General features: G+C 43.4%; 1 protein-coding gene across 1 annotated transcript in view; it reads right to left on the bottom strand.

The window, feature by feature from the left end:
• Window positions 1–27891, bottom strand: part of AP3B2 (adaptor related protein complex 3 subunit beta 2) — a 217595-nt gene that overhangs the window by 88846 nt on the left and 100858 nt on the right. The window contains exons 19-21 of the mRNA XM_030190380.1: window positions 24691–24880; window positions 20478–20649; window positions 1131–1206 (exon numbers count right to left, since the gene is read on the bottom strand). Of these exons, the coding sequence (XP_030046240.1) occupies window positions 1131–1206; window positions 20478–20649; window positions 24691–24880 (438 nt within the window). The remainder of the gene's footprint in view (window positions 1–1130; window positions 1207–20477; window positions 20650–24690; window positions 24881–27891) is intronic.

The raw sequence follows: 27891 nt of genomic DNA, 5'->3' as shown, positions 1-27891 counted from the left end.
GGATGGGGGGGGATGAGAGGGGGTATGGGGGGGGGGGGGAATGACTTATGGAACTTGTCTACTTAAATGTACCTTTGAATGTTGTGGGAGCTCTTTGCTCCAGAATGCTGTTGACATGGTTGTTTAATAAAATTTATAAATTGCAAAAAAAAAAGCAGCATTTGCATGAATTTCTTCTCAAAACATACAAATTGGTATTTTCAAAACGTATTTTGCAGATGTTTATCTATGCAATTTATATTGGGGGGGGGGGGGCGTGTGTTGGGGGGGGGGGGATTAGGGCATTCCTAACACTTGGATGTTTTTCTTCCATAATGGAACAAAACAAAAAAGGTCCAGGGCTAAAGCTAAGGAGTTTTGAGCTACAGTGCCCTAAATGACCAGATGACCACTGGAGGAATAAAGGAATGACCCACCCTTACTCTCTCAGTAGTCACTGACCCCCTCCCACCTCCACAGATGTGAAAGAAACATACCAGCGTCTGACAGTTTCAGATGTTATGGCCAGTCCTATTAGGGCAGCAAGAAGGTCCCTGGATTAGTCTAGTGGTCGGTGCAGTGCACTGTGGAGAAGGGGACCCAGACCCATAAATGTTACACTTATGGTGGGAAGTGTCAGCCCCCCCAAAACCCACCAAACACATACTGAACCTACATATAGGTGACACCTGCAGGCATAAGGGCTATTGTAGTGGTGTACAGTTAGGTACAGTAGGTTTTTGGTGGGTTTTGGAGGGCTCCCCATATAATATAAGGAGCTAACGGTGAGATGTGTATCTGCAACCTTTTATGTGAAGTCCACTGCAGCACCTTCTAGGGTGCTCTGCTGAGATGTCTGTGTGGTCAGTCTGTTAAGAATGCTGCCCCCCCCCCCCCATACATCCCAATGGCTTGTTTTTGTGCATTTTTCCCTTGGATGTTTTGTTTTCTTTCCGAAAATGGTAAAAGATAGAAGCGCTGAGCACAAAAACATCTAGCAAATGAACATTTTTGAAACAAAAAGTTGGGCGTTTTTTTGCAAAATGTCCAAAATCGAATTTAGACATCATATCAAAAATGCCCCCTTTTGTCTAGCCTGGAATCCATTTTCTATTCTCTCTGTTAGCTAACAGTTCCAGTGAGCTACTTACAGTCATCCAGGTCCAGCAAGGATATTTCCTTGGTAGATTTCTTGGCAGGTTTGGGGTCAGGTTTTGTGGTGGGAGGCTGAAAGAGAAAACCAAACTAGATTCAGCGATGAGCTAGAATGGTCCAGAAGCCTGGCGTGTACAGCAGGCATTGCTAGGCAGTGAATGTTCTTAGTGTTTTAGTTAAGTTCAAGGTCTGAGCTGGGAGCTTTTTGGTCTTTTAGCATCCCAAGGCCCTTACACTACAGCATCTATTCCTGCCGACTGATGTTCTTTTCTGCAGCTGAGTATCATGGGAGACATGATGCAGTATGACCATAGACAAAGTGAGAGCATTTAACCTCCAGTTGAAAAGTTTTCAGGACACTATTACTATTATTTATCATTTCTATAATGCTAACCATGGGTGGACTGACAGTGATCTGGGCCCCTGGGCACTAAGGGTCATGGGCCTAACCACCTTTTAAAAGAAATTAAACTAGATGGAAGCTAAGAGAGAGTGGGCTCTCGAGTACTGCCCTATTATTCTGATAGTCAGTCCACCCTTGGCGCTAATACAATATTAGCACTGTACACAAACACATAGGAGCTGGGAACCTGAAGACTCATTGCCAGTCTTTTCTGTGACCCTGTACAAATTATTTAACCTTCTTGTACTAATAATTTACCCTGGCAGAACCTTGTTGGGGGCAGGATGACAGTATTCCTGTGAGGTAGTTTACACAGTGCTGTTTATGCTGACGGTGCAATACAATTAATTATATTATTATCTGGAATGGGGCAATGTGGGTTATTTGGATCTCACTAGACTGTGCTAATGATGTGCTGGGACATGATGCATACAGAGAAATCTATTAGGTAAGGTGCAGGACAGGAATATGTGATTGCTCTCCAGCTGTCTGCGAGCAGGACATCTGGATGGCCCAGGAGCACTGCTCTCTTCTAGGCCACCTGGAAGGAGCCAGGGACCCTGCAACAGTTGGATGCTGAGTTGTTCCTGGGTACAACCAAAGAACCAAGAGGAAGACATTCACACTCCTAAACCATGGTCTATAGGTCGTGCAACTCCTGTCATGCGCCCTCCATTTAAAAATGTTAGGGGCAATATACTGCCCACAGCAATCAGCATGTTTTATATCCAGATATTTAGTGCTGGGACATACCTGCATACTGGCACTGAATATTCGGGTATTATACTGTCCTAACTTTATCCGGATAGTTACCTGGTGAGTGGACTGCAAATCACCATTAACAAGGTAACTCCTGGTTCTATCCAGTCTTCATTCCCGGACTGCTGCAGCAATGCCTGGATACTCAGTGGCATGATCTAGTTAAGTGCCGCTGAATATTCGGGTTTGCCCTGGTCAATGCAATTTAAGCAAGTATTTATTTGTTTATTTACTTATTTCTGCATTTGTACGCCACATATTCCAATCAAGTTGTCGGTTCAATGTGGCTTACAGTTTACTTCTGTTACACATGTTACATTGCTGCTTGGAGATGACGCATGTCTTATTTGGTTTCAGCCAGTGGTCGAACATCTTGGTGGGTTGGTTAGGGTTCATGTTGAACTATGTGGGTTCGTTGAAGAAGAATTTTCTAAAGAAGTGGGCTTTCAGGTGTTTTAGAAAATTTATGTAGTCATTTGTGTGTCCAAGGTTCTCGGTATTGTGTTCCATATCTTGGAGCAAATGTATGTGAAGCTGGATGAGTATGAAGATTTGTATTTTAGGCCTTGACATCTGTGAAAGTGTAAGGTGAGGTAGGTTCTTGCGCTTTTGGTAGCATTGCGTATGAGTAAGTCTATAAGGTTTGACATGTATTTAGGTACAAGACTGGAGTGGAGGAGTGGCCTAGTGGTTAGGGTGGTGGACTTTGGTCCTGGGGAACTGAGTTCGATTCCCACTTCAGGCACAGGCAGCTCCTTGTGATTCTGGGCAAGTCGCTTAACCCTCCATTGCCCCATGTAAGCCGCATTGAGCTTGCCATGAGTGGGAAAGCGCGGGGTACAAATGTAACAAAAAAAAAAAAAGATTATACTATAGGTCAGAGCGCATATCTTGAAGGATATTCATGCTTTGATGGGTAGCCAGTGAAGGCTTTGGAACAGTCAGCACACATATTGGTTTCTGTGACAGGAGAGCAGGATTGGCAGCCATCCACTCAGACTTTCAAGATATCCCCTAACTGTATGTAAAATTCTCACATATGGTCCTTAGGGATATCCTGAAATCCCGAGTGGAATGGTGTCTATAGGAACTGGAGGTTACTGATCATTATTTCCATTGCTTTCAATGGAAGTAAAATTTGGAGTGGCTCAATCTGTCCTCTTTTTTTCTGGAGCCATATGGTAACCAAATAGGTCACATGCCCCACTTTTAGTACATTTTCGTTCAGCAGGTCACATATAGCGATTCCACTGACTCTAAATGGTATTATTTGTCTAAGGTTTCATCACCTACATGTACAGACATACAAGTTGCAGTAAGATGGAATGTGTTCTGATGTACCAAGGTTTGTACTGATATATCTCACAAGTTGCTTGTATACATGATCCTTTGTTTGAAATTGATATTTACAGGACTAGTAAGGAGAAATTAAACTTTTCTTGCTAATGTTCACTCCTTGTGTACCTCCAGATTAGTCCAGATGCATGGGTTTACGTTCTTCTACTGGCAAATGATGACCAGAAACCACTGGTTTGATGACATCACTCTACATAAAGTCCTATGCAGTCCACAGCCAACCAGTATTTCTGTAACAAAGCAACATAGCATATTCCCTCACAAAAAAAAAAAACAAGAGGGCAAAGGAACCACTGAGCCATAAAGGAACAATAGGGCAAAGGAACTGACTCATAAAATAGCCCACTGAGTAATAGCCATCTAAGGTACCACTCCATCACTTGAGGCCAGCAAGACTAAAACCCCTCTACTTCACAACAACTGAAAAAAGCAACTCACAAACCATTTCAAATATTTGCAGGATGTGCAGCCCAAGGACAGGTTCTGGACTAGTCTAGAGAGACTCAAGGAAGGAAAATTAGCAGGTAAGATCTAATTTCTCCTTTGTTCCTCTAGGCCAGTCCAGATACATGTGACTTACCAAAGCAGTATCTACAGAGAGTGAGACCTAGACAAGCCTGCTTCCAACATGCTTGCTCCAAAGGTTGTGTCCTGCTGAGTCTGAACATCCAACCTGTAATGTTGAACAAAGGAATGCAAAGATAACCAAGTGACCATCCTACAAATAACTTGTGGCAGAATCAGCCAGTTCTCTGCCCATAACAAAGCTTGTGCCCTAGTTCAGTGAGCTCTCAAACCTGACAGCACCATCCTCCCATGAACCACATACACTGAAGCAATTACTTCCTTAACACAGCATGCCATTGACACTTAGACATTGCCTTGCTCTTCCTAGAACCACTGAACAACATGAACAGGAGGGCCAATCTGCCTCTTCAAATAAATTCTCAAGACCCATCCAGTTAGCGCAGATCCTCCCCAAGGAACTGCAACTGTCCACCACCAGAAGTACAGGCAGAGAGACTGACTGATTCATGTGAAAGGAAGACATAACATTTTTATGAAATGAGGGAACTAGCCAAGTCATCACTCTCTCCTTGGTCATCACTAGGAAAAGCTCCTAACACAAAAGAATCTGAATCTGTAATATCCTTCTAGCTGAACTAGAAACACTGGGGTTGATAGTCAGCCCACGGCAGTAAGTGGCTTGTAAACTGCTCAAAGCTGAGGGCTGAATTATCCAAGGATATTCAATGCTAGAGTGTGTCCAGTGTCCAGCCTGCGGCACTAGATATCCAGGTTTGTGTGGCAACCCAGAAGTTAACTGGGCACCAGCCAATATTGAGACTCGGTTGATAAAGTTAGGACATCTTTCAGCTGTCCTAACTTTATCTGCTCACTTAACTTTGTTAGTGGAATGAATATTGCTTTTCTTGCCTGGTTAAACCTTTTTGAATATCAAACTCATTGTCTTCACGGTAACATTCTTCAAGGATGTCTCCCACAGCAGCTCAAGGGATGCTATGGCCAGTGTTGTAAAAACAAGATTAAGATCCCAAGGAAGAATAACTAGGTTGTGAGGGGGGGCAGATGCCTTAGGCCCCTTAGAAACTGCCATATCTGAATGGGCTGCCATGGGATGACCAAGCACTGGCCCCTTGTAATAGATGAACCTCAGGAAGTTTAGAGCTAAACCCCTATTGACCCCATCTTGCAGAAAGGCCAAAATGTCCAAAAGACTGAAGCAGACTGATATTAGTTCCTTGCCCCATGTCTTAACAATCCTTTCCACTTGGACAAATGCCTGAGAAGATGATTTCTTCCTGTTTTGCAACAGGCCCTTTGATTCCAAGAACAGCAATGGGTTCCCCACTTTCAGTCTCATGAGGTCCCCATACCACAGACTTCTGGATCAGTTTGGCGCCATTAATACCACTGAACACACATGACTCTTCACTTTTTGAAGCACTCTAACCACTATGGGAAAAAGCATACAGTACAGCAGACCTTCCAAAGGCTTGCACCACAATATGAATCCCTTCTAACTGATATTCTTTTCTGTAGCAGAAAAACCTGGGTACTTTGACATTTTTACCATTTGCCATCAAGTCCAAGACTGGGGATCCCCATGCCTGGATGATGATTTCAAAGGCTGTGTCTGCTAACCTCCACTCTCCTGGGTCTAGTGTGTTCCTGTTCAGAAAATCTGCTAGTACATTCTCTACCCATGCTACATGGGACATTGACAGTGCCACCAAGTGCCCAGTTCAGAAGTGAACTCACTTTCTCTGCTTCATACTGACTCCTGATGCTGCCTTGATGATTGACATATGCCACTGCCATCATGTTGTCTGACAAAATTCAAACAGCTTTGTTCTGTATGAGTGGGAAGCACCCCTGAAGTAACATAGTAACATAGTAGATGACGGCAGAAAAAGACCTGCACGGTCCGGACACTCACCTCCAGGCAACTGATGAACCACATCACTTCCTCTGATGACCACTGACCCTAGGCCACCTCGCTCAGACAATGGGTCCACAAATTGCTCAGACACACATCTGTTGTTACTAGAGCCCATTCTACACATCAGGTTGGCATTTCACAACCACTAAGCTAGACTGGACCTCAATTCCCCCTGGAAGGGTAAAGCCACTTAAAGATCCTGGGAAGTTTACTAAGTGATATTTTCAAAGCCACATCTTCTAACCAGTTTTTGAGCCACAGCAGTTGGTATACTGCACTACCATTGCCATGTTCTTTGCTGAAGCCTGGATAAGATTATACAAGTGCTGGACAGAAGTGTGGATCTGTTCTCCATTTCTTCAATTCTCCACATTTTCAATCCTTCATATAACTCACCATTTTGTCTCATTAGGTCCACTACTTGGCTCCCCTATGCAGCAAAGGTCTCTCCCTGTTCATTGATGTGGATGTCTGCCTCTTCCACTATCCATCTCAGTTCTACAATGTAGACTTGCAAATTAGCTACCAGTCTAGTCATTTCACCAAGGAAGGCTGCAATGTCTTTTCTCAGATCTTTAAATGGGGAACTGGCTCCTCTATAACCACCCTCATGGTAACTTCCTGATTGCTTCCATTTTCAGCACTCAAACACATGATTTCCTCTGACACCGTGTTTGACAATTCCCTGCTCTCTGCGAGCTGCCCGAATAGGAGAACTCTTATTGGACTGTTTCTTCTTCCTGGTCATCACTGCTTATGGCTGGATAGGTAGAGACCTAAGGATTCTCAAGGGGGAGTGTGAAAATGGACCTGGGGTGCTCAGCAAACTTGTTCTTTTTTAGTGAATCAAGCAGAGCTAGGGGTCCAGGCGGCCATACTGGTTCATGATATAATTTCTGTGATAATGTTTTTAATCATTCTGTGGACAGGGAAGGACTTGGTTTGGCTTCCTGATCTTTTTCAGCAAAGGGGTCCTCTGTGGCTCCGCCTTCACCAGATGCTCCTCACTAATTATCAGCACTGAAAACACATGCAATATCAGGAACACCAACTTATAACTATGAAAAATGTGGACCACCATTGTGTCCTTACCTGGACAGGTCTCTAGATGCCTTCCCAAGTCATACCAGTGAGTCTAATGAGTCCAGGAAACCTGAATTATCCAGTTCTTCCATGGCCAACTTAAGCCTCTTCATGGCACAAGGGATTTCCCTAGGTTGCACATCTGAAGGCTGGATGCTCATAGGTGCTGTTATCAGCAGGCTCTTTTTTTTAGATAGAAGGCCATGTGCATAAGGAGTGCAATCTCTGGGTAAAACTCATCCTCTTCCCAGGATCCTTGCCAGAGTTGGCTACCACAAATAAGTTTATACTGTGTGCACCCACTGGACTCATTACTGGGGGGGGGGGGGTCCTCTACATCAAAGGGCTCCTGGGCTGACCCAGACAACATAGTGGTCATTCCCATTAAAACATCAAAAACACTCTTTGTTCGACGCTCCTCCTCACACACGCAGTATTGGGCCATTTGATCTGAACGAGAAATGGTGCAGTAGGCTGCACAGCCATGCCTTGTGCTGCCATTAACTCTGTTGCCCACACCAGTGAACTCTGGTCTGACTATCCTTCCCCCTCCACCTTGCTCCCCACAGTCTCTGGCATTAGACAGCATCTGTTTTCTTTTTCTTTTTTAAAAATTAGCCAGCCATAAGGGAAATCTACTTTGGTTTCCTCCCAAGAGTACAGGAGGGGGACAGAGGGCACCACAGGCAATATCCTCCAACCAGTTACTGGAGTGAAGGAAGGACCTAGTACCACTGGGGTTTGCGCTCCCGGGCTCTAGGAAATTGCCCAGCCAAATCCAGCCATCTTGTCCCTGTATGTCCTTCTCTCTCTCTCTTTTTAATATATATATTACATCAACTTGGGGCCCTTACTTTCTACACAAAAGGACAACCTTGGCCCAGTACCTGACGCAGACTAACTTGGATCAGTTCTGGTCTGCAGAGGGATATTTCACCACCACCTGCTGCAGACTGAGAAATACAGGCTGGCTGTGGTCTGTACAGGACCATATATAGGGAGATCATGTCATCAAAATAGTGATTCTCAGCCTTCATCTGATGGTAGGGCTCTGTAAACCCAAGCATCTAGACTGATCTGGAGGGATAAACAAGAAAAACAAGCTGAAAATAATACACCTGCAACAAGCATGTGATCAATCCCTCTGCAAATCTGTGATCCTTGCACTGGCTTTAGCTAGCTTTGTGATCAGCTACAGAAACTGGGTGGAGGTAAAGGGGCAGGGTGCAATACTGAGCTAAAAAGGAGAGAAGAGAGCAGAAGTCATGCTAGTACAGGGAAATAAAACCATTTAGAAACACAGCAGGTACAACAAATAAAGACACATATGAGAAAGCCTTTAACTGATGATAAAATTCAGAAAGGTAAAGATGAGAGAAGGAAAGCAGAAAGCTGTATTCATGTAAGAACATAGCCAGGAAAACGCGCTCCAAGTTGGCTGCACTGATTAGAACAACAGTTTGGGACTGGAAGATCCAGATTCAAATTCCACCCTACCACCTTTCCAAGATAACAAAGATAATATCCTTCACAGTCACTGTAAAATTTGCATGCAGTAGGAAAAGACTGTAGCCAGGCTGATAGATGGGGAATTTGCTTACAGCTCAGGGTAGTGACAAAGCAATATAAACTGAAACTGAATCTTCAAGACTGGTTCATCCTTCACAGCCAGTTCCTGATAAATTACTGCTGAGCATCTCTTGCTTTGTTTTGTATATCCTTGTTGCTCCACTACGACTGTAAACAAATGTGACCCACTGAGCAAAAAGGTATCAAAAGTAGGATATGCGACTTATTTATACCGCAAGATAGAGGGATACCAATTGCATAATCCTGCAAAATTTCAGCTTCAGGTATGGACTAATTACATCTTTAAAAAATGAGAAATGTTTATCAATAAAAAAGAAATTAACTCCAGAAATCACATTCTTCACTTTAAGTACCTGCAGTTTTTAGGCTGTAGAACATGAAAAAGCATCAAAGTTGTGTGCTGTGTTTTCAAAATGGCTGCCGAGACTGCCTGCGATAGTCTTGTGGGTTTCGACAGTCTCACAAGACTGCCTTAGGGAATATCGGCAGCCATTTTTTAAAAAACACGGTGGCACTGGAGAGTATAGTGGCAGCGGCCATAGACCACCAGGGCCCGTGAGGGCTGTAGTGTGCAGCAGTGGCTGTGGTGGGCAACTGAGCAGAGCCCCTGGGTCCCCTAGAGCCTCTGGGCCCTCGGGCACTGCCCAGTTGCCCAAATGGTCAGCCGCCTCTGTTACTAGCCCTATAATATACAAAACTTCAAAAAATGAAAGTTGCCCCTCTAAACTTTTATAGCCTTTATCTCTATTATTTGTAACCCCCCACTTTCGGTACCCTTTTGCTCAGCAGGTCACAAATATTGGCTGCTTCAGCATGGAACACCATAGCCCAAATACATTTTGGGTCAATATTAAAATCCCACAGTCAGGACTGGATTCTGTAAATGGTGCTCAAATTTGGGCACCGGAAAAAATCGGCATGGAACACCGTCCTACAAAAGAGTGCTGCAAGTTGAGTGCTCTTTATAGAATAGCACTTAGAACCCATTCCCATGGCCAAATTTGGGTGCTGGCATTTATGCCAGCTGAAACCTGGTGTAAATGCCAGCGCCCAGCTCTTGGCATTTGGGTGTGAGAATGGCGATATTCTATAACTCCACACACACATTGTTGGAATGCCCCTACCATGCCCCTGGCCATGCCCCCTCTTGAGATGCACGTTAGGGGAGTTAGGCGTGTGGGGTTACAGAATAGTATGCAGGAAGATGCATGTGTAAAATCTAATTAATGCCAATTAACTGCAATAATTGATTAACATCAGTTTATTGTTAGTTAATGGCCTGTCAGCTAATTAATTTGCACGTGCATTTTTGATTCATTTGCAAATTTCGGCACACAAATTTGGGCGCCATATATAGAATCTGGGTGTTAATGTAATTTTAAGCACAGCCATGGTGTTTCACTATGCTCCGTATATTCAGTGTGGCTATCTAGATAGTGAATGGCACAGATTTACATAGAGAGTGATGACTGCTACTGGCTCCACAGAAAACAGTAATATTCAGCTGCTATTCATATAGCTATGTGGGTTGTTAGGACAGCCTTTTTGTTGGCCTAAATTTATCGGCATAGCAAAACAGATAGAGCACAATTCTATAAAGCATGTTAAAAGCTAGGTGCCAAAAATCTGAGCATTAAGCTGCTAGCATTCTATAATGGCAAATTGTGTACCAAAAAGAAAAAAAAAAGAAGGAAAACGTCCTCCCCGAATGAGATGAGCCACAAGACAAAAAAAAAAAAAAAAGAAAAGTGGAGTCCACAAGGAGATATGGGAACCAGGAAACACTTTATTACCAGCATTCAATCAGGACCAGACACAGCTGTGTTTCGGCATAAACATATGCCTCTATCAGGGGTCACTAGATTAACTTTCTTATGATATCAAAAACTACTGATGATTTGATCCTGTTCCACATTATGTCTTTGATCCACCTCTGGAAAGAATACTGACACACTCGCGTCTTCAGTACATCTTTCACAGTCATGATAAAATACTAACGTAAGTCAGCAATTACATGCCAACGTTTATGTGCACCCACTTATGCCAAGTCAACAGCAGGCATAAATGTGCGCCTAACGTGGCATCCTGCAACAGTACTCTATAAGTTGCATGTGTTCCTGGTGACACACCCCTGGCCCACCAATGCCCTTCCCACTTGAACAACCTTCCCCTACAGTTACTTGCTGCAACACGTACCTGCTGTTTCACACCCTATTTTGGTGCATAACTGCTGTTGTGGCATGAAATTACGTGTCAAATTGACACCCAGCTTTTGGAGTACTATATAGAAGGAGGGGTATAGTGGCTGAATACTGCCAACTATCTGTAGTTAGGTGAAATATTTTTGCTTTGCCCTTGCTCCACTCCAGTTTTATCTGGATAGTGACTAGGTGGGCTGTAAAAATATTAATGGATAGGGCGCTTATGTGTATAGTGCCTGCCACTATATGATTAAGTGCTTTTAAATATCCAGCCCTTTCTTTTCCAAATTGATGCAAAGAAAAAAACATTCACAAAGCTAAAACAAAATGGATGCACTGAGTGAATTACAGTAATTACACTGGGGTAATTAGCTCTACATAGTTTTCAGAGATGTTCTCATTCAGGCATCCTTAACAGATAAGTACCTGTATATATGAAAACCGCTTTGAATGTAGTTGCAAAATACCACAGAGAGGCAGTATATCAAGTCCCATTTCCCTTTCCTTTTCTAAAACAGCTCAAGCCACAGGGATGGCCCTCCCATCCCATTTTCAGTGCTCTTCACTTTCAAATAAGAAGTACTCTTCAGCAAAATTAAAACCCAGAGGATTAATGCTCAATCCAACCTCTCTGCACCCATTGGTGGTTTCTAAACTATAATAACCAGAAAGCACTGTGACTTTAGCTTCACTTGCATGATACTGAGGGGCCCTTTTACTAAGGTGGCTGAAAAATGGACAAGGATAATTGGTCCCAGGTTAACAGCCTTTTAGGGTCTTTGTTCATTCTTGCCACTATTAAAACTTCCATAGTTCAAAGACACCCCTTCCATACCACCAATGAAGGAGCAGAAGAGGATTTCCAATGCCGAGCTAGGACCCTTCTAGCTGCTAGGTAGTATAAGCCACGCAGACTATTGTAACGGAATCTATGTGGGATGCAAAGAACAAATCATAAAGAAACTTCAAACCACCCAAAACACAGCAGCACAGCTTTTATATGGAAAAACAGGTTTTGACAGCGCCAAACCACTTCAAGAAAAACTGCACTGGCTTCCAATTAAGGAACGTATTTCATTCAAAATCTGTATGACAGTTCACAAAATCATCTACGGCAAGGCACCGGGATACATGACAGACCTCATCGACCTACCACCCAGAAACACCATAAAATCAGCAAGATCATACCTAAACCTCCATTACCCAAGCAGCAAAGGACTCAAATACAAATCCACCTATGCTTCCAGCTTTTCCTACCTGAGCGCACAATTGTGGAACGCACTACCAAAAGTAGTAAAAACAACACTCGACCACATGAATTTCTGGAAAGCACTAAAAACAGAACTATTCAGAAGGCCATACCCCACCGACCCAACATAAAAAACCTGGACATCTGAGACACAACTTAACCAAAGATCGTAACAGACATATCCTAACTCTACCTTTCCCTCTCTAAGTTCTCCCCAATTGTCTTTACCATACATGTATCTCACTCTACCATAATATCACCTTGATATTAATCACAACTTGTATTTGTTCATACCAAATTCGGTTAACGCCGATTACAGTACCATGTAAGCCACATTGAGCCTGCAAAAAGGTGGGAAAATGTGGGATACAAATGCAATAAATAAATGAGTTTGAAGCCTCATAGAGGAATAATTCCCTCCTACCCCAAGCAAACAAGAGGGGATCTAAAGTAAAGGGTTGCTTGAAAATTAATGACATCTCATGTGCTATCATCTCCCATAACACTTGTGGAGCTGGGCATGCCCACCAGAGATGAAATAGGGAACCTATTCCCCCACAAGCCTCTTCAGCATTTGTCAGATGAAGTCAGCTTCATCTTATATAATTTAGCTGGAGAGAGGTGCCATCGCATGAGAACTTTAATATTAACTTCTTTAATGCTGGCAGATACTGAAAACTTGTGAGTGGTCATTAAAATATCTTTTCATTGAGAATCAAAGTATCCCGCTCCCAAGCTAACATGTAGGGAATTTTTAGAAACATGTGGAAACTCATATAGCATAAATAGAGGAAATGAGTTTTCTAGGCCTGGGGTGTAATAAAACTTCCAAATAATTTCACAGGCGTGAAATACAGCCATTTGATGTATGTTCTGGGAATAACCTGCTTTCATCCAGACCTGGCTGGTTGAAAGCAGAGTACCATTGGCTGAACTATGCCCCACAGGATTCACTATCCTGCACCAACCAAGACAAGGGAAGTGGGGTGGAGGGATAGCAGTCCTGATCAGTGAGACAATCAAATTGCGCAGAATCTCCATCCTCCCACCTGTCTGAGTCAGAATGCCTGCTAATCCAGCTGGGAGACAAGGAACCAATGTGGCTGCTTGTGGTCTACAGAGCACCTCACAACATCACATCATCTGTGCAAGAACTGCTGAATCTGCTGACTGAGGTAACCCTGAGCTACCATAGGTTACTGATCATGGGAGACTTTAACTTACACATCGAAACTCCAGACATCACTACTGCTGCCTTCCTTGATACGATGGCAGCTCTAGGATTCATTCAGGCGATCAATTCTCTAACCCATGAAAAGGGCTATTGGTGTTCTGCAAAAGGGTTGACATCTTGGAACACAAGGCTGGTGGCATAGAGATTAACACCCCTATCATGGACTGATCATTTCTTAATCAAATTTTCTATTAAGGACTACATAAAACAGATGGGCCCAATCAAAGTTTGGAAGGAAATCTGAGACATGAGAAATCTAACTGCTAAAAACTTGTCCTATCCCCATGTGGATCAAAAGATGATGACAGTGTCAGAACAGATTGATATCTGGAATGCATAGCAATGGCATTAGAAAAAAATAGCCCCTCTAAAGAAGGTCCTATGCTCCACAAACAAATGTTCCCCATGGTTCTCCCCAGAACTGTGGAACCTTAAGTGTCAAGGATGTCAACTTGAAAGAAAATGGAGAAAATCTCATCTAGATGAAGACAGGCTCAACTGTAAGAAACACATGACAATGTACTGCCAGGCTGTAACAACAGCCAGAAAACAATATTTTTCTCAACACATACAACAAGCTGCAAATTCAACCAAGCAGCTATTCAAAATAGTAAACAGCCTACTGCAAACCCCACAACAGAACCAGCCTTCCCAGTTACAACTAACCAGCAATGATTTTGCTACCAAAATTAAAGGTCTCCTTTGGGACCTACAGACAGTCCCATCAAAGCTCCTACCAGTTAATGAACAGAACATTCCCTCTTCCCCACCATGCACAGCCATCTGGGACTCATTCAACCACACAGAGGAAGCTCTTGAAAATATCCTGAAAGGTCTATGGCCCACAATCTGCCCTCTTGATCTCTGCCCCGCAAAGACCGTAAAATGAGTGAGCACAGGCCTCATTGAAGGGAACACTAAAATTGTTAACTCCTCTCTTATGGAAGAAAAGCTGCCAACAACACTAAAAAGAGCTGTGGTATGCCCCCTATTAAAAAAGAGCTCACTGGACCAGGACAAGCTCAAAAACTACCCACTAGTCTCTAACATTCCTTTCCCAGCAAAACTTATAGAATGGACAGTCTGCAGTCAACTCAACAACTGGAAAACTGAAAGTAATTTGATAGACCCATATCAATGTGGCTTTAGACCTGGGTATGAAACAGAGATGGTTCGTGTGTCACTTCTTGATAATCTGCACAGAAACCATGAAAGGGATCTGCCTTGATAATAGTGTTGCTCGGCAGCCTTCAACACCGTGGATCATAATATCATGCTTACAAGACCGGCAGAAACAGGTATCAGTGCCACAGTATTTACTTGGTTCAAATTCAATATGTCAGATTGACAACAATCAGTTCTGTTCAGCAACAGCACATCATCACCTTGGGCACTGGACTGTGAGGTGCCACAGGGATCCATACTGTCTCCCATTTTATTTAATATCTACCTCAAGCCTCTGGTTGAACGGCTTCAGTCAATGGACACTAAGAGGCTTATTTTCAAAGCACTTAGCCTCCCAAAGTTCCATAGAAACCTATGGAACTTAGCCTCCCAAAGTGCTTTGAAAATATGCCTCAAAATTCTACATCGGTGCTGATGATGTGCAACTACTCATATCCATTGAACAAGATCTACTCACAGCTCTGAGTAAACTGACTGCCTGTCTAACTGCAACTCAGGAATGGGCAAATAACAAACTTTGCCTAAACCCAAATAAAAGAGAGATTCTTTGGGTACCAAACACAAGTGGACAAATACCTGACTTCAAAATACCTTTTGGGAAGTATGAACTCCCCTTAAAAGGTCAGGAATCTTGGGATACTGCTAAACTCATCACTCACTCTGATCTCGCAAGTTCAAACAGCCGCTACTGTCATGCCCTGTACACTGGCCAAACCAAAAGAGTTTGTATCAGCTCCAACTAATTCAGAATGCTGCAGTATGACTGATAGAAGGCTGTCACCACATCACACCCTTCCTGCAAAAGCTACACTGGCTACCAGTACCATACAGGGCTAAATTTAAAACTGTATGTTTAATTTTCAAGGTCCTCAGACAAAATGGGCCAGAATATTTACAGAATAAGCCCTTTACACACCTTTAAGACCTCTAAGGTCCTCTAAAGTATCATCACTATCTGTACCTTTGTCAAAAGAAATTGTACATGTGATATCCTCCAGCGAGCTTTCTCAGGAGTAGCCCCCACGCTCTGGAATTTATTCCCAGAGGGGCTACATATAACAACTCGAGACTACCTCTCCTTCAGGAAGCAGATGAAAGCCTGGCTCTTCTCCCAAGCCTTTAATACATAGGGTGACTGACTATACACTCATTCTGCACCTGGACTAGCTTGCTACACACACTGTAACTTAGATCAGTTCCTTATCTCTTGCTTAACTATATAACGAATTTGCCTTGAGTTTAACTATCAAATTTTCCCAACTTACTCTGTACCAAGCATCTTGTTCCCATCATATATCTGCTCTTAGCACCTTAGCTATATGGTAAGCCATATTGTAGAAAATCTTTAGCATCATATCTATGTTAGTTGAATGTTCTAATGCATGCTTATTAGGTGTATCATTAGTATTATGCTAACATTGTATTATCTCCCTAGTATTTGAACTGCAGTGCTGTTAAATGTGTATATTTTTGATACTGTTTCAAGGTAGTTCTATTATTAGGTTTCAATTTACTGTTTTCAAGTTTACCTCACTTATTGCATTTGTTTATTCTTGGTTATTTTACTATTGTTATTCTGTTAACAAAATTACAAGTTGTATGTTAAACTGTACTTACTGTATTTACCGTATTTTTCGGACTATAAGACGCACCGGACCATAAGACGCACCTAGGTTTTAGAGGAGGGAAATAGGAAAAAAAAAATTTTCCTCTTTCCCTCCTCTAAAACCTAGGTGCTCCGGTGCGTCTTGTCCGGGTTTTGGACCTCCGTCCCGTACTTACAGGATTCCGTGTTCCCTGGTGGTCTAGTGACGTCGGGGCAGGAAAGAGCCCCTTCTTTCCTGCCCATCGCGCTGCTCTCCGTGCTTCTCAATGCTTTCCGACGGTCTCGGCGAGATTCAAAATGCATTTTGAATCTCGCCGAGACCGTCGGAAAGCATTGAGAAGCACGGAGAGCAGCGCGATGGGCAGGAAAGAGGGGGCTCTTTCCTGCCCCGACGTCACTAGACCACCAGGGAACATGGAATCCTGTAAGTACGGAACGGAGGTCAAAAAACGCTACCTTCGGACTATAAGACGCACCCCCCATTTTCCTCCCAAATTTTGGGGGAAAAAAGTGCGTCTTATAGTCCGAAAAATACGGTATTTATTTGTAACATTTGTATCCCGCATTTCCCCCACATATTCATAGTATACCACCTTGGGTTAATAAATACCAATAAATAAAATAAATAAATAACCACAACTCCTCCAACTTATTCAGTGGCCTACCCCATATAGTAGACCATAACTTTTAAGTCACAAAGTGGCAAATCCTTAAATAATTATAAAATTCACAGTGAGGTATACCAAACTCTGCCTTAACATAATAACATAGTAGATGACGGCAGAAAAAGACCTGCATGGTCCATCCAGTCTGCCCAACAAGATAAACTCATATGTGTATACCTTACCTTGATTTGTACCTGCCTTTTTCAGGGCACAGACCGTACAAGTCTGCCCAGCAGTATTTCCCACCTCCAACCACCAGTCCCGCCTTCCATCACCGGCTCTGGCACAGACCGTATAAGTCTGCCCTCCACTATCCTCGCCTCCCAACCACCAACCTCTCTTCCCCCACCTGCTCCGCCACCCAATTTTGGCTAAGCTTCTGAGATTGTAAGCTCTTTGAGCAGGGACTGTCTTTCTTCTATGTTTGTGCAGCGCTTTGTACGCCTTGTAGCGCTATAGAAATGCTAAATAGTAGTAGTAGTAGGATCCATTCCTACTGCACAGGATTCCTTTATGCATATCCCACGCATGTTTGAATTCCGTTACCGTTTTCATCTCCACCACCTCCCGCGGGAGGGCATTCCAAGCATCCACCACCCTCTCCATGAAAAAATACTTCCTGACATCTTTTTTGAGTCTGCCCCCCTTCAATCTCATTTCATGTCCTCTTGTTCTACCGCCTTCCACTCTGCCTTAAGTTGCATAAAAGATTTCATATGTCCTTGCTCCATTAACTGATAACAAAAATCAACTCCATAAGCATCCTATCTCACTTTTGTTTCTGGTCCTATTATCCCACCCCCTCCCTATGCACCAATTCCCAATTAAAAGGGGTGAGCAGTGAATTAGCATCTCCCTGGATCTCTATATCGCTATCCCACACCCTCCACCATGTAATTAAAACATGCTTAGTGTATGGGTTAGGAATCTTCACCTCCCCCTCCTCTGTTGTTCTTTCGTAGCCCAGTAAATAGCAAAGATTAATGGGACCCAATAATGTGTGTTCCATATACATTTATCGTTTCTATCTCATCCCCAATTGACTGTCCCATATACGACGGATTTATGCAGCTTCATAATAGGCCTTCATGTCGGGGACACCTAAGCCTCCCTCCGTTTTATGTTTGCAGAGGTGATGGAGAGCAAAACGAGCAGGCTTCCTCTTCCAGATAAAGCGTGTAATATCTCTTTGCCACTGCTTGGGAATATAAATAGGAAGGGCATGAAATAGAGGAGTGGCCTAATGGTTAGAGCACCAGGCTTGCCATCCAGAGGTGACCGTTTCAAATCCCACTGCTGCCCCTTGTAATCTTGGGCAAGTCACTTAACCCTCCATTGCCTCAGGTACCAACTTAGATTGTGAGCCCTCCAAGGACAGGGAAATACCCAGTGTACCTAAATGTAACTCACCTTGAGCTACCACTGGAAAGGTGTGAGCAAAATCCAAATAAATATAAATATCTAGCTAATATATTCATCTTTACAGCTCCCATTTTACTACTCTGTAAGGGCCCATGTTAGTGGCACAGCACATAAATGTAAGGGGGACGTTCACATGGATGACCCATAAGGGCATGGGCAGGGCTGCTACTTAGAGTGAAGGAGTAGCCTAATGGTTAGTACAGTGGCTGAGAACCAGAAGAACTGGGATCAATTCCCACTGCTGCAACTTGTGACTGTGGGAAGTCACTTAACCATCCACTGCTCCAGGTACAAAATAAAATACCTGCATATAATATGTAAACTGCTTTGATTGTAACCATAGAAAGGTGGTATATCAAATTCCATCCCCTTTTATATATGCAATATAGAATACAGTAACTTACGCGCACCCTTGCACTCTGCTTGCAGTTACACCAGCGCCTAAATGTTAGGTGTGTCGATACCAGTTATAATTATATTCCATAATGGAATCTAGGTGCCCAGATGCTGTTACAGAATAGGCTTTCACCGTGTGGCAGTGAGATACCTAAAAGGAGGCACCAAGTTATAGAATTTCTCCATAGCGTTTGCAAAGAAACATTTAAGGGAGGCGTCAAACTTGTGGGACAAGATTTTGCGGTCTGATGAGACCACATTGGAACTCTTTCGTCTCAATGCTAAGCGATAAGTGTGGCATAAAACAAACACCGCACATCAGCCTGCTAACACCATCCCTATGGTGAAGCATGCTGGTAGCACATTATGTTGTGGGGATGCTTTGCAGCAGTTAGGACAAGGAGGCTTTTGAAGATCGAGGGAAAGATGGATAGTGCAAGACCTATTCCATCCTGCCACAAATCTGGGCCTGGGGAGAAAATTCACCTTTCAGCAGAACAATGATCCAAACACAATGCAACAATGGGGTGACACAGCAAGAATAGTAGGACAGTCAATGCCCAGACCTGAATACAATAGAAGATCTGCTGCAAGCCTTGAAGGCTACAGTCCACAGATTATATCCAGCCAACCTGAAATAGTCTCAGCTATTCAACCAATGAGAATGGGCAAACACTGCACCATCCTGCTGTGCAAAGCTGGTAGACATTTACCCCAAATGACTCATGGCTGTTTTTGCTAAAAAAAAAGGGGCTTACACCAAGTATTAAGTTGTGTGAAGACTTATGCAGTCAAGGTATTTTGGTTTCTTACTCCTAATTACTTTTAGAATATTTCTACAATTGTCCTTACATGTTGAAAGTGTAGAATATGTTGTGGAGATCAGTGAAACAAACTCTGACTTTAATGTATTGTGACCTGTATTTTATAGACTGTAAAATATGAAAAATGTGCAAGATTAAAGACTTTTACAGGGCACTTTATGTCTTGTAATATTGCTGCCTTATTTGCACCCTAGACTAGGCTGCATATTTGGAGAACAATTTTGAAAGTGATTTACTTGGGTGTATTGGCTTGTCTGAAAATTGCACTAATTTAATGCAGCTAAAAGGAGGCATGAGGGGACATGTTTAGGATAGACTCTGAAAACAATTGATATAAAATGGATTTTCACATTTATGTGTACTGCTTTCTAGCAAGCATCTATAGGTCCTTTACACTCATTGCAAATTTAGGGGAAGGTCATGCATGCACCCTTACTGATTACAAGCCCCCCCCCCCCAATATTCAGTACTATTTAACCAGTTGGAAGTGGCCACTGACTGATTAAATAGTGTTTTTGCGGCTATTGTCAATATTCAGCGGGAGATAACTGGTTATCTCCCACTGAATATTCACGATTAGTGCTTACCACTAAACCAGCTATGTTGCGTGACTTATCCGGTTAGGCGCAGATATTCAGCGCCAGACTGAATAAGGTTAGTGGTTAAATCAGACTACATAAATAGCAGTCCTATCTTTAACCACTATAACTTAACAGGTCAGCCGCTGAATATTGGCTTAACCGGTTAAGTGTTTCTTTTATTGCTCAGAGAATCTTCAGTTTTTCACTAGAAATCAGTGAAAACTCACAAACAGGCTGTGGTCCTTCAGTGCTTTTTGGTGTTATTGCCTCTAAATATCACCTGGCTCAGCAGCCCCACCATTCCCTTTGCTTGTCCTCATCTCACCGTTTTCTTTTTCTTCATCTCACACTCTGGCTCTTCTTCCTCAGACTCAGACTCCGATTCGGAGGAGCTGCTCTCAGTGCTGCTGCCTTCTTCGGACGATGACTTGGAAATCACCTTCCCTTTGGACTTCCTCTTTGTCAGCTTTTTCTCATCATCATCCTCACTCTGTTCACTGCCAGAATGAGAAGCCTCAGTTTAAAACATTCTTGTTCTTTGCTTTCCTCTTTTATTTTAACTTTGTTCACTTGAGTTTTTAACAGCAATTAAACTGCTCATACATTTGCATCTGAAGTAAATGTCTCAGGTGGTATAAGAGTCCTTCCACTGTATCCACTGTCTCATGTGGCTTAAGGGTGTCATTTTGTGGTCTCATGCGATATAATAGAGTTATCATGCCCAGGCTGAGGTAACCAGGCATGCTTAGATTAACTTCTAGCATCCTCCCCATGTCCTTAATGCAGATAATCACCTCTTATATCTTAAGAAATATCCTTGCCCCTATTACCAAACAACAAATCTCAAAGTGTAGCAGCAACTGTGCAATGAGGTACCTTCAGACGTGGAGGGGCATTTTCAATATAATGTCTAAGTCCGACTTTGGACGTTTTGCTCAAAACGTCCAAAATCCGAATAGCAAATATATCTTTTTTTTTTTTTCTCCGAAAATGGCCACTTGCTAGATGTTTTTGTGCTCTGTGCATTTATCTTTTTGGTTCATTTTCGAATGAAAATAAGGCCAAGTTAAAAAGGCACAAAATCAAGCCATTTGGATGTAGAAGGAGCCAGCATTCTTAGTAGACTGTCCATACAGACATCCCAGCAGAGCAGTGGGGCAGCCTAGGGGGCACTGCAGTGGACTTCCCCTAAAAGCTCCCAGTTACACATCTCACCATTGCTCCCTTATATTGTATAGTGAGCCCTCCAAAACCTACCAAAAGCCTACTGTACCCAACTGTACACCACCACTACAATAGCCCTTATGGCTGCAGGTGTCACCTATATGTGGGTACAGTAGGTTTTTGATGGGTTTTGGAGGGCTCATACTTTCTACCACATGTAACAGTTAGGGTAGATTGTGAGCCTGGGTCCCCTTCTCCATACTGAACCGCACCAACCACTAAGCTATTCCAGGGACCTACTTGCTGCTCTAATAGGACTGGCTATAACATCTGAGGCTGTCATAGAGGCTGGTATGTACTATTTCTTCTACATTTTTGGGTGGGAGGGTTGGGAGGGGTCAGTGACCACTGAGGGAGTGGGGGGGCATTATTCCTTTAATCCTCCAGCGGTCCTCTGGTCATTTAGGGCACTTTTTTGGGGCTTAGTCGTTATTAAAACAAATCTAACTCAAAACATTTTAGTTTTAGTCTTTGACGTTTTCATTTTGTTCCATTATGGCTGAAAAACATCCAGGTCTTAGGAATGCCCAAACCCCGACATGCTCCCTTGAGATCTGGATGCACTGCAGATGAACATATAAAAATGTCTGGAAAATGGGTTTTTTAAATACTGATTTGGACATTTTGGTGAGAAAAATGTTCAAATGCTGCTTTATGCGTCTTTTTAGATGTTCTTCTCTTTCGAAAATGAGCCCCAAAGTAGAGAGTTGCACGGGGATAGAAATCTTACTCATCCCCGCTGGAATCTTACCCATCCCCGCAAGAATTTAACCTGTCTCCACCCAGTCCCGCAAGAATTTAATGGTACTAAAAAAAAATTCTGGTTGGCTCTCTCAGTCTCTCTCTCTCTGAGTTTGAGCCGTAGCACTGCAGTCTAGGAAGGAATGGAAGTTGGAACTTGAAGCACTCTGGTGCGCACAAGTAAGACTTGTCTCTGATTCACTGGCACTGTGTGCTAAGAGGTTGCCACATACATACAGAAGTAGGTCAGGTGACATCTGATGCTTGTGCCTGTGTCAGAGCTGAGGTCTGCGCATCAGTCCAGGAGCAGAGAGGATTAAAAGTAACATAGTAAGTGACAGCAAATAAAAACCTGAATGGTCCATCCAGTCTGCCCAATAGTCACACTCATTATCAATTCATGATTAAATCAACAATGAACATGATATTATATACTTGATTGTCTTTCTTTGGCATTTCTGGGACATAGACCATAGAAGCCCGCCCGGCCCTATCCTTATGCGCCAACTGCTGGAGTTGCCATCGAAGCCCACTCCAGCCTATTCGTCTTCTCATTTGGGGGACACAGATCGTAAAAGTCTGTCCAGCACTGTCTTCGTGTTCCAGCCACTAAAGTTGCTGTCTAAGCTCATTCCAGCCCATTCTAAACCAGATTGCCATATACAGGACACAGACCATACAAGTTTGCCTGGTATCGGCCTTAGTTCATCAGAGCCGGAGTCGCCATCTAAGTGTCACTCAATACATCCACACACATGCAGCCATTTAAGTTTAGGTTTTTCATAACTTCTATTTTCTAATTAGAATTAGAGATCCTTTGTTTTCATCCCACGCCTTTTTGAATTCCATCACCATTTGTGTCTCTACCACCTCCATAATGGAGACTTTCCGCATCTGTGCTGTTAAAGCACAGAGAAGAAGGAGGAGGAGACAGCACTCAAAGTTGGTACTTGGCAGGTGAGAGGATGGAGAAAGTGCAGCATACACTTCCATGGGAACCCCACAGGAATTGTTTCTGTCCCCATGGGAACCCCGCAGGAACTGCTTCCATCCCCATGGGATGCCCGCAGAACTGCTTCCGTACCTGCTGGAATCATGTGGGTTCCATGGGACGCTTGCGAACCCCATTCCCATGCAGGTCTCTACCTCAAAGTCAGTTTGTATAAATACTAAAGAAATCTAGGAGGCAAATCAGAGCATGCAAGAGAAAATCACAGAATTATGGCGTTATTTTACTTGGGTTGTAGATTTGAGAAATGCTTTAGGAAGTGGTGTGCTGGGAAATTTTTAACAGCAGGCTCTCTCTCTCTGGGTGAAGCCAGCCCTGCAATTTGGGGGGGGGGAGTGCATTCCTCTCTTCCTCCCCTCCCCATGCAGGCATGCTAAGCATACGTTTGCTGGCAGGGATGCCGACTCCCACTAGCCAAATAAATGGACTGCTGCCGATCCCCACTGCTTGTTTCTGGCTCTTGAGCAGCATGCTGGGACTTCTTGTGAATATTAGGTACAGCCGTGGTGGGCACTGATTCTTTGGGCAACCTTCAAAGTATTTTCCATTTGAAAACTATTTTCAGGACTACAGCTAACAAGCACCCACTGGTTTTGCACCAGTGCAGACAGCTGGCAAATTGCCCCCCAAAAGCACGATTAAGTATAAATATGGTACTTCAACAAGCCTTCTAATCTCCTAAACTTCCTGCAGTCTTTTAAGCACAAATCATACAGTACATCACGTGACTCCAGTGATACACACATTTCAAAAGTAAACAACAACTTCTACAGAGTACATCCAAAATTTTATTTTCCAATTTCCATCTTCCAAAATTTCAGACAGCAGATATACAGATCAGCAGGACCCAAAGCACGCCAAAACAAGTAAAATCAGAAACAACACAGTTTGTACCAAATTGTTCAACTACCCTTAGGCTTTACCTTTGGGTTTAAAACCATGTGTATGTAAGGTCTGGATAAAGAAATTAAAACAATCAAAGTTTAAAGCAAATGCCCATAATATGTAATACGTGGTGTAGCAATACTTAAACAATGATGGAATATTCAACATAGCAGGCAGCCGAAGCCAACAGATTTTTTTTTCACCTACTGCACATCCACATCTCTCCGCAGCAGCAGCATCCCGGCATCTGCCTGCCCGTCGCTGAAGCTGTCCCTCCCCGTTGTACTTTACAGGCATCCCTGGCGCCTGTAATGATTCATTATTGCTGCATGTGCCAGCCCTGCAGGCTTACATCAGCCATATTCCACCAAAGGAAACAGGAAATGAAGTCAGCGAGGGCAGGACCCGGCCAATGGAAGCCTGCGGGGCTGGCACAGGCAGCAATAATGAATCACTGCAGATGCCAGGGATGCCTTTAAGGTACACGAGGGAGGGATGGGGTTCAGTGACAGGTAGGCAGATGCTGGGACACTGCGGAGGAGGAGAGATGTTGATGTGGGGTGCTGACACTGGGTGGACCTGAGCCAAGAATGCAGGCCCACCCGTAGCTACGCCATTGTTATATCCTAGAGAAATTGAAAGGGAAATTTAAGGAAAACTCCGCTGAGATGCTACCTACCTTTCTACACTCTCTAGAGTCACTTTGCGAGGACCCTCCTTTCTTTTCTTTCTCTTTTCCTCTTTCTCAGACTCAGATTGGTCTCCACTATCTTCCTCCTCTTCTTCTTCCTCTTCCTCTTCTTCACTTCCGGACCCCGAGTCACTCTCACTGCCACTCTCACTCTCCGATTCACTGACAGTTTCTGGTTCTGAAGAGCAGAAGACATGCAAGCTTTCAGAAGTGTGAGATTGAGCCATTTCTATCATAAACAGAGATTTTACTATTCAAATGGTAGCAGGAAAAGGGATGGCACAAGGCCAGGAAGATATCCATGCTGACAGATTCCCTTCAATGCAAGTCAGCATGATTATACACCACTCAGCTTAGCATTTCAGCTCTGTTAAAAAATGTATGAACTAAAATGTATTGTAACCATTAGTGGTATTCCTACAGCAGGTCTAAAATTATTAAAGGTGGAGTTGGGGGGGGGGGGGAGGGCTATGGCAAGCACAGTGTTATTTTCATAGGCAATATTCTCTTTTCTTTCTTCCACTGGTCCTTACTGTGATTTGATGAACCTAAGCAAGAGTGACCCCACTGTTCCCTGCTTCCTGAAGATTAGTAGGAAGTTTTCTTAATAGGGTCACTGGCGAGACACCACCCCACTATGATGACAGTCAATCCTTTCATTAGGCAAAGTAATTCACCTCTGTAAGGTATCCCTACCTAGAGGGCCTCCAAGAGACGAGAGATCAACCCAGCATAGGCATTTACACCAAGTTTTACTTGGTGTAAATGCCTGTGACTAAATTTAGTCATGCAGGCGGGCGCTAGGTGTATTCTATGAACCGTGCCTAACTTTAGATGTAGTTTATAGAATACGCCTAGGCTTATTTTTTTTTGCACCAATTTTTAAGGCGCCATATATAGAATCTAGCCCTGAATGTGCATAAGATAGATTTGCATACAATGAGTCTTCAATATCAGTAAATCTATCTCATGCACATTCATGGTGGTGATCCTGAAAACCCAAATGGCTAGGTGTGTCTCCAAGACAAGGTTGAAAAGCACTCCCATAATTTGTAACTTCAGGGCCATTATACTAACACATGACAGTTAAGTGAACACATGGTATTATAAAAGTGGTCAATATTTGAGCGGGTGAGAAACTGTGTGTCTTATTTGGTATTTTGCATGTGTACTTTAGAGAGTCAAACTACAGTGCAAAATGTATGAACAACATGGTAACAAGCTAAGAATCATGAGAATCAGCTTTGTACTTATGTTAACAAAGTTACATTTTATACATGAAAACAAATTTAAAGAGGAGCTATTGCCATGCAATCGCAATTGGACTTCAGTGAGGCGTAGGGGTTATGGGTTCGATATTCAAAGAAAAGGGTGAACTGCACGTACTCTATGAAGGGCAAAGAAAGCAGAACGGAGAACAGAGTCAATCTGAGGTTTAAATGTAAGACCAGAATCAAAGGTGACACCCAAGATTCTGACCAAATCCCTAAGCGAAAGGGAGAGTCATTGAGTAGGGGCGGAGAGGACAGACCATGTCCAGGGCACGGGAAAAAGACTGCTTCACATTTAGCTACATTGAGAAATAGAATGTTGTTTGCTAGCCAGGTGGATACTTGAGATAAACAGACATTAAGACGTTGAATGGAGGAGGAATCCGAGATCTTAGAGAAAATTTGAATGTCTTCGGCATAGCAGAATGGAGTGCAAGCATTATTCTGAATGACAGTGAGAAGAGGTGCAAGGAAGATGTTGAACAGAGTTGGTGGCAATATAAAACCTTGAGGTACACCAGGAGCAAAGGGGTGGAGAAATGGTGAAAGGAAAGTCGATAAGAACAATCAGAAATAACTACTGAACCAATAAAGAACAGAGGTAAAAATGCCTATTGAGCGCAGTCATTGGAGGAGAAGAGTGTGGTCAACAAAGTCAAATGCAGGTGATAAACCAAGAGGGACAATGATAACTGAAGTGTGCTGGTCTAGTGAAGTACGAATGACGTCATACAGTGCCAGAAGGAGTATTTCAGTGTTATGGTTTGTTGATAAACCCAACTGATAACTACTACTACTACTACATACGAGAATGGTATGGGATTTGCGTTACAAGACGTATGAGGAGAGACTTGCTGAACTAAACATGTATACTCTGGAGGAAAGGAGAAACAGGGGTGATATGATACAGACGTTCAAATATTTGAAAGGTATTAATCCGCAACGAACCTTTTCCGGAGATGCGAAGGTGGTAGAACGAGAGGACATGAAATGAGATTGAAGGGGGGCAGACTCAAGAAAAATGACAGAAAGTATTTTTTCACGGAGAGAATAGTGGATGCTTGGAATGCCCTCCCGCGGGAGGTGGTGGAAATGAAAACGGTAACGGAATTCAAACATGCGTGGGATAAGCATAAAGGAATCCTGTGCAGAAGGAATGGATCCTCAAGAGCTTAGTCGAGATCAGGTGGCAGAGCCAGTGGTGGGAGGCGGGGATAGTGCTGGGCAGACTTATACGGTCTGTGCCAGAGCCGGTGGTGGGAGATGGGACTGGTGGTTGGGAGGCGGGGATAGTGCTGGGCAGACTTATACGGTCTGTGCCCTGAAGAGCACAGGTACAAATCAAAGTAGGGTATACACAAAAAGTAGCACATATGAGTTATCTTGTTGGGCAGACTGGATGGACCGTGCAGGTCTTTTTCTGCCGTCATCTACTATGTTACTATGTTACTATTTAACATTTCTATATAAGGGTGCAGAACGTTGCTTTGTTCAATGTGATCGACTAGTTGACTGTAACAAGCTTCTCTAGGGCTTTGGAAAAGAAAGGAAGATTGGAAATGGAGCAGAAGATAGCTGGGAGAATGAGGTCTAGAGTGGAATATTTTAGCAGGGGGCGGACAACAGCATGTTTCCAGGGGTGTGGTACTATACCTTCAGACAGGGAGGAGGAACGAATGGGTAAAAGGTGGAGAATAATATCCTGGGAAAGAAATTTAGAGATAAAAGCAAGCCAGAGGTCTGCTCCAGATGATAACAGGAGACAAGTTGTTGTGACAGGGAGTGAGCAGTTGGCAGGTTAAAGGATGACCAAGGAAGAGACAGGGAAGAAGAGAGGGAGAAGCAACAGGAGGGGATGGGGAGGGGGAGGAGAAGAGGGGGGATCCACTAGGAAGGGTGGGGAGGGGGAAGGGGAAGA

The sequence above is a fragment of the Microcaecilia unicolor genome, chromosome 1 (genome assembly GCF_901765095.1).
Source record: "Microcaecilia unicolor chromosome 1, aMicUni1.1, whole genome shotgun sequence".
Lineage (NCBI taxonomy): Eukaryota > Metazoa > Chordata > Amphibia > Gymnophiona > Siphonopidae > Microcaecilia > Microcaecilia unicolor.
The sequence above is the reverse complement of the archived record's forward strand: the minus strand, read 5'-3'. Positions and strand labels throughout refer to the sequence as shown.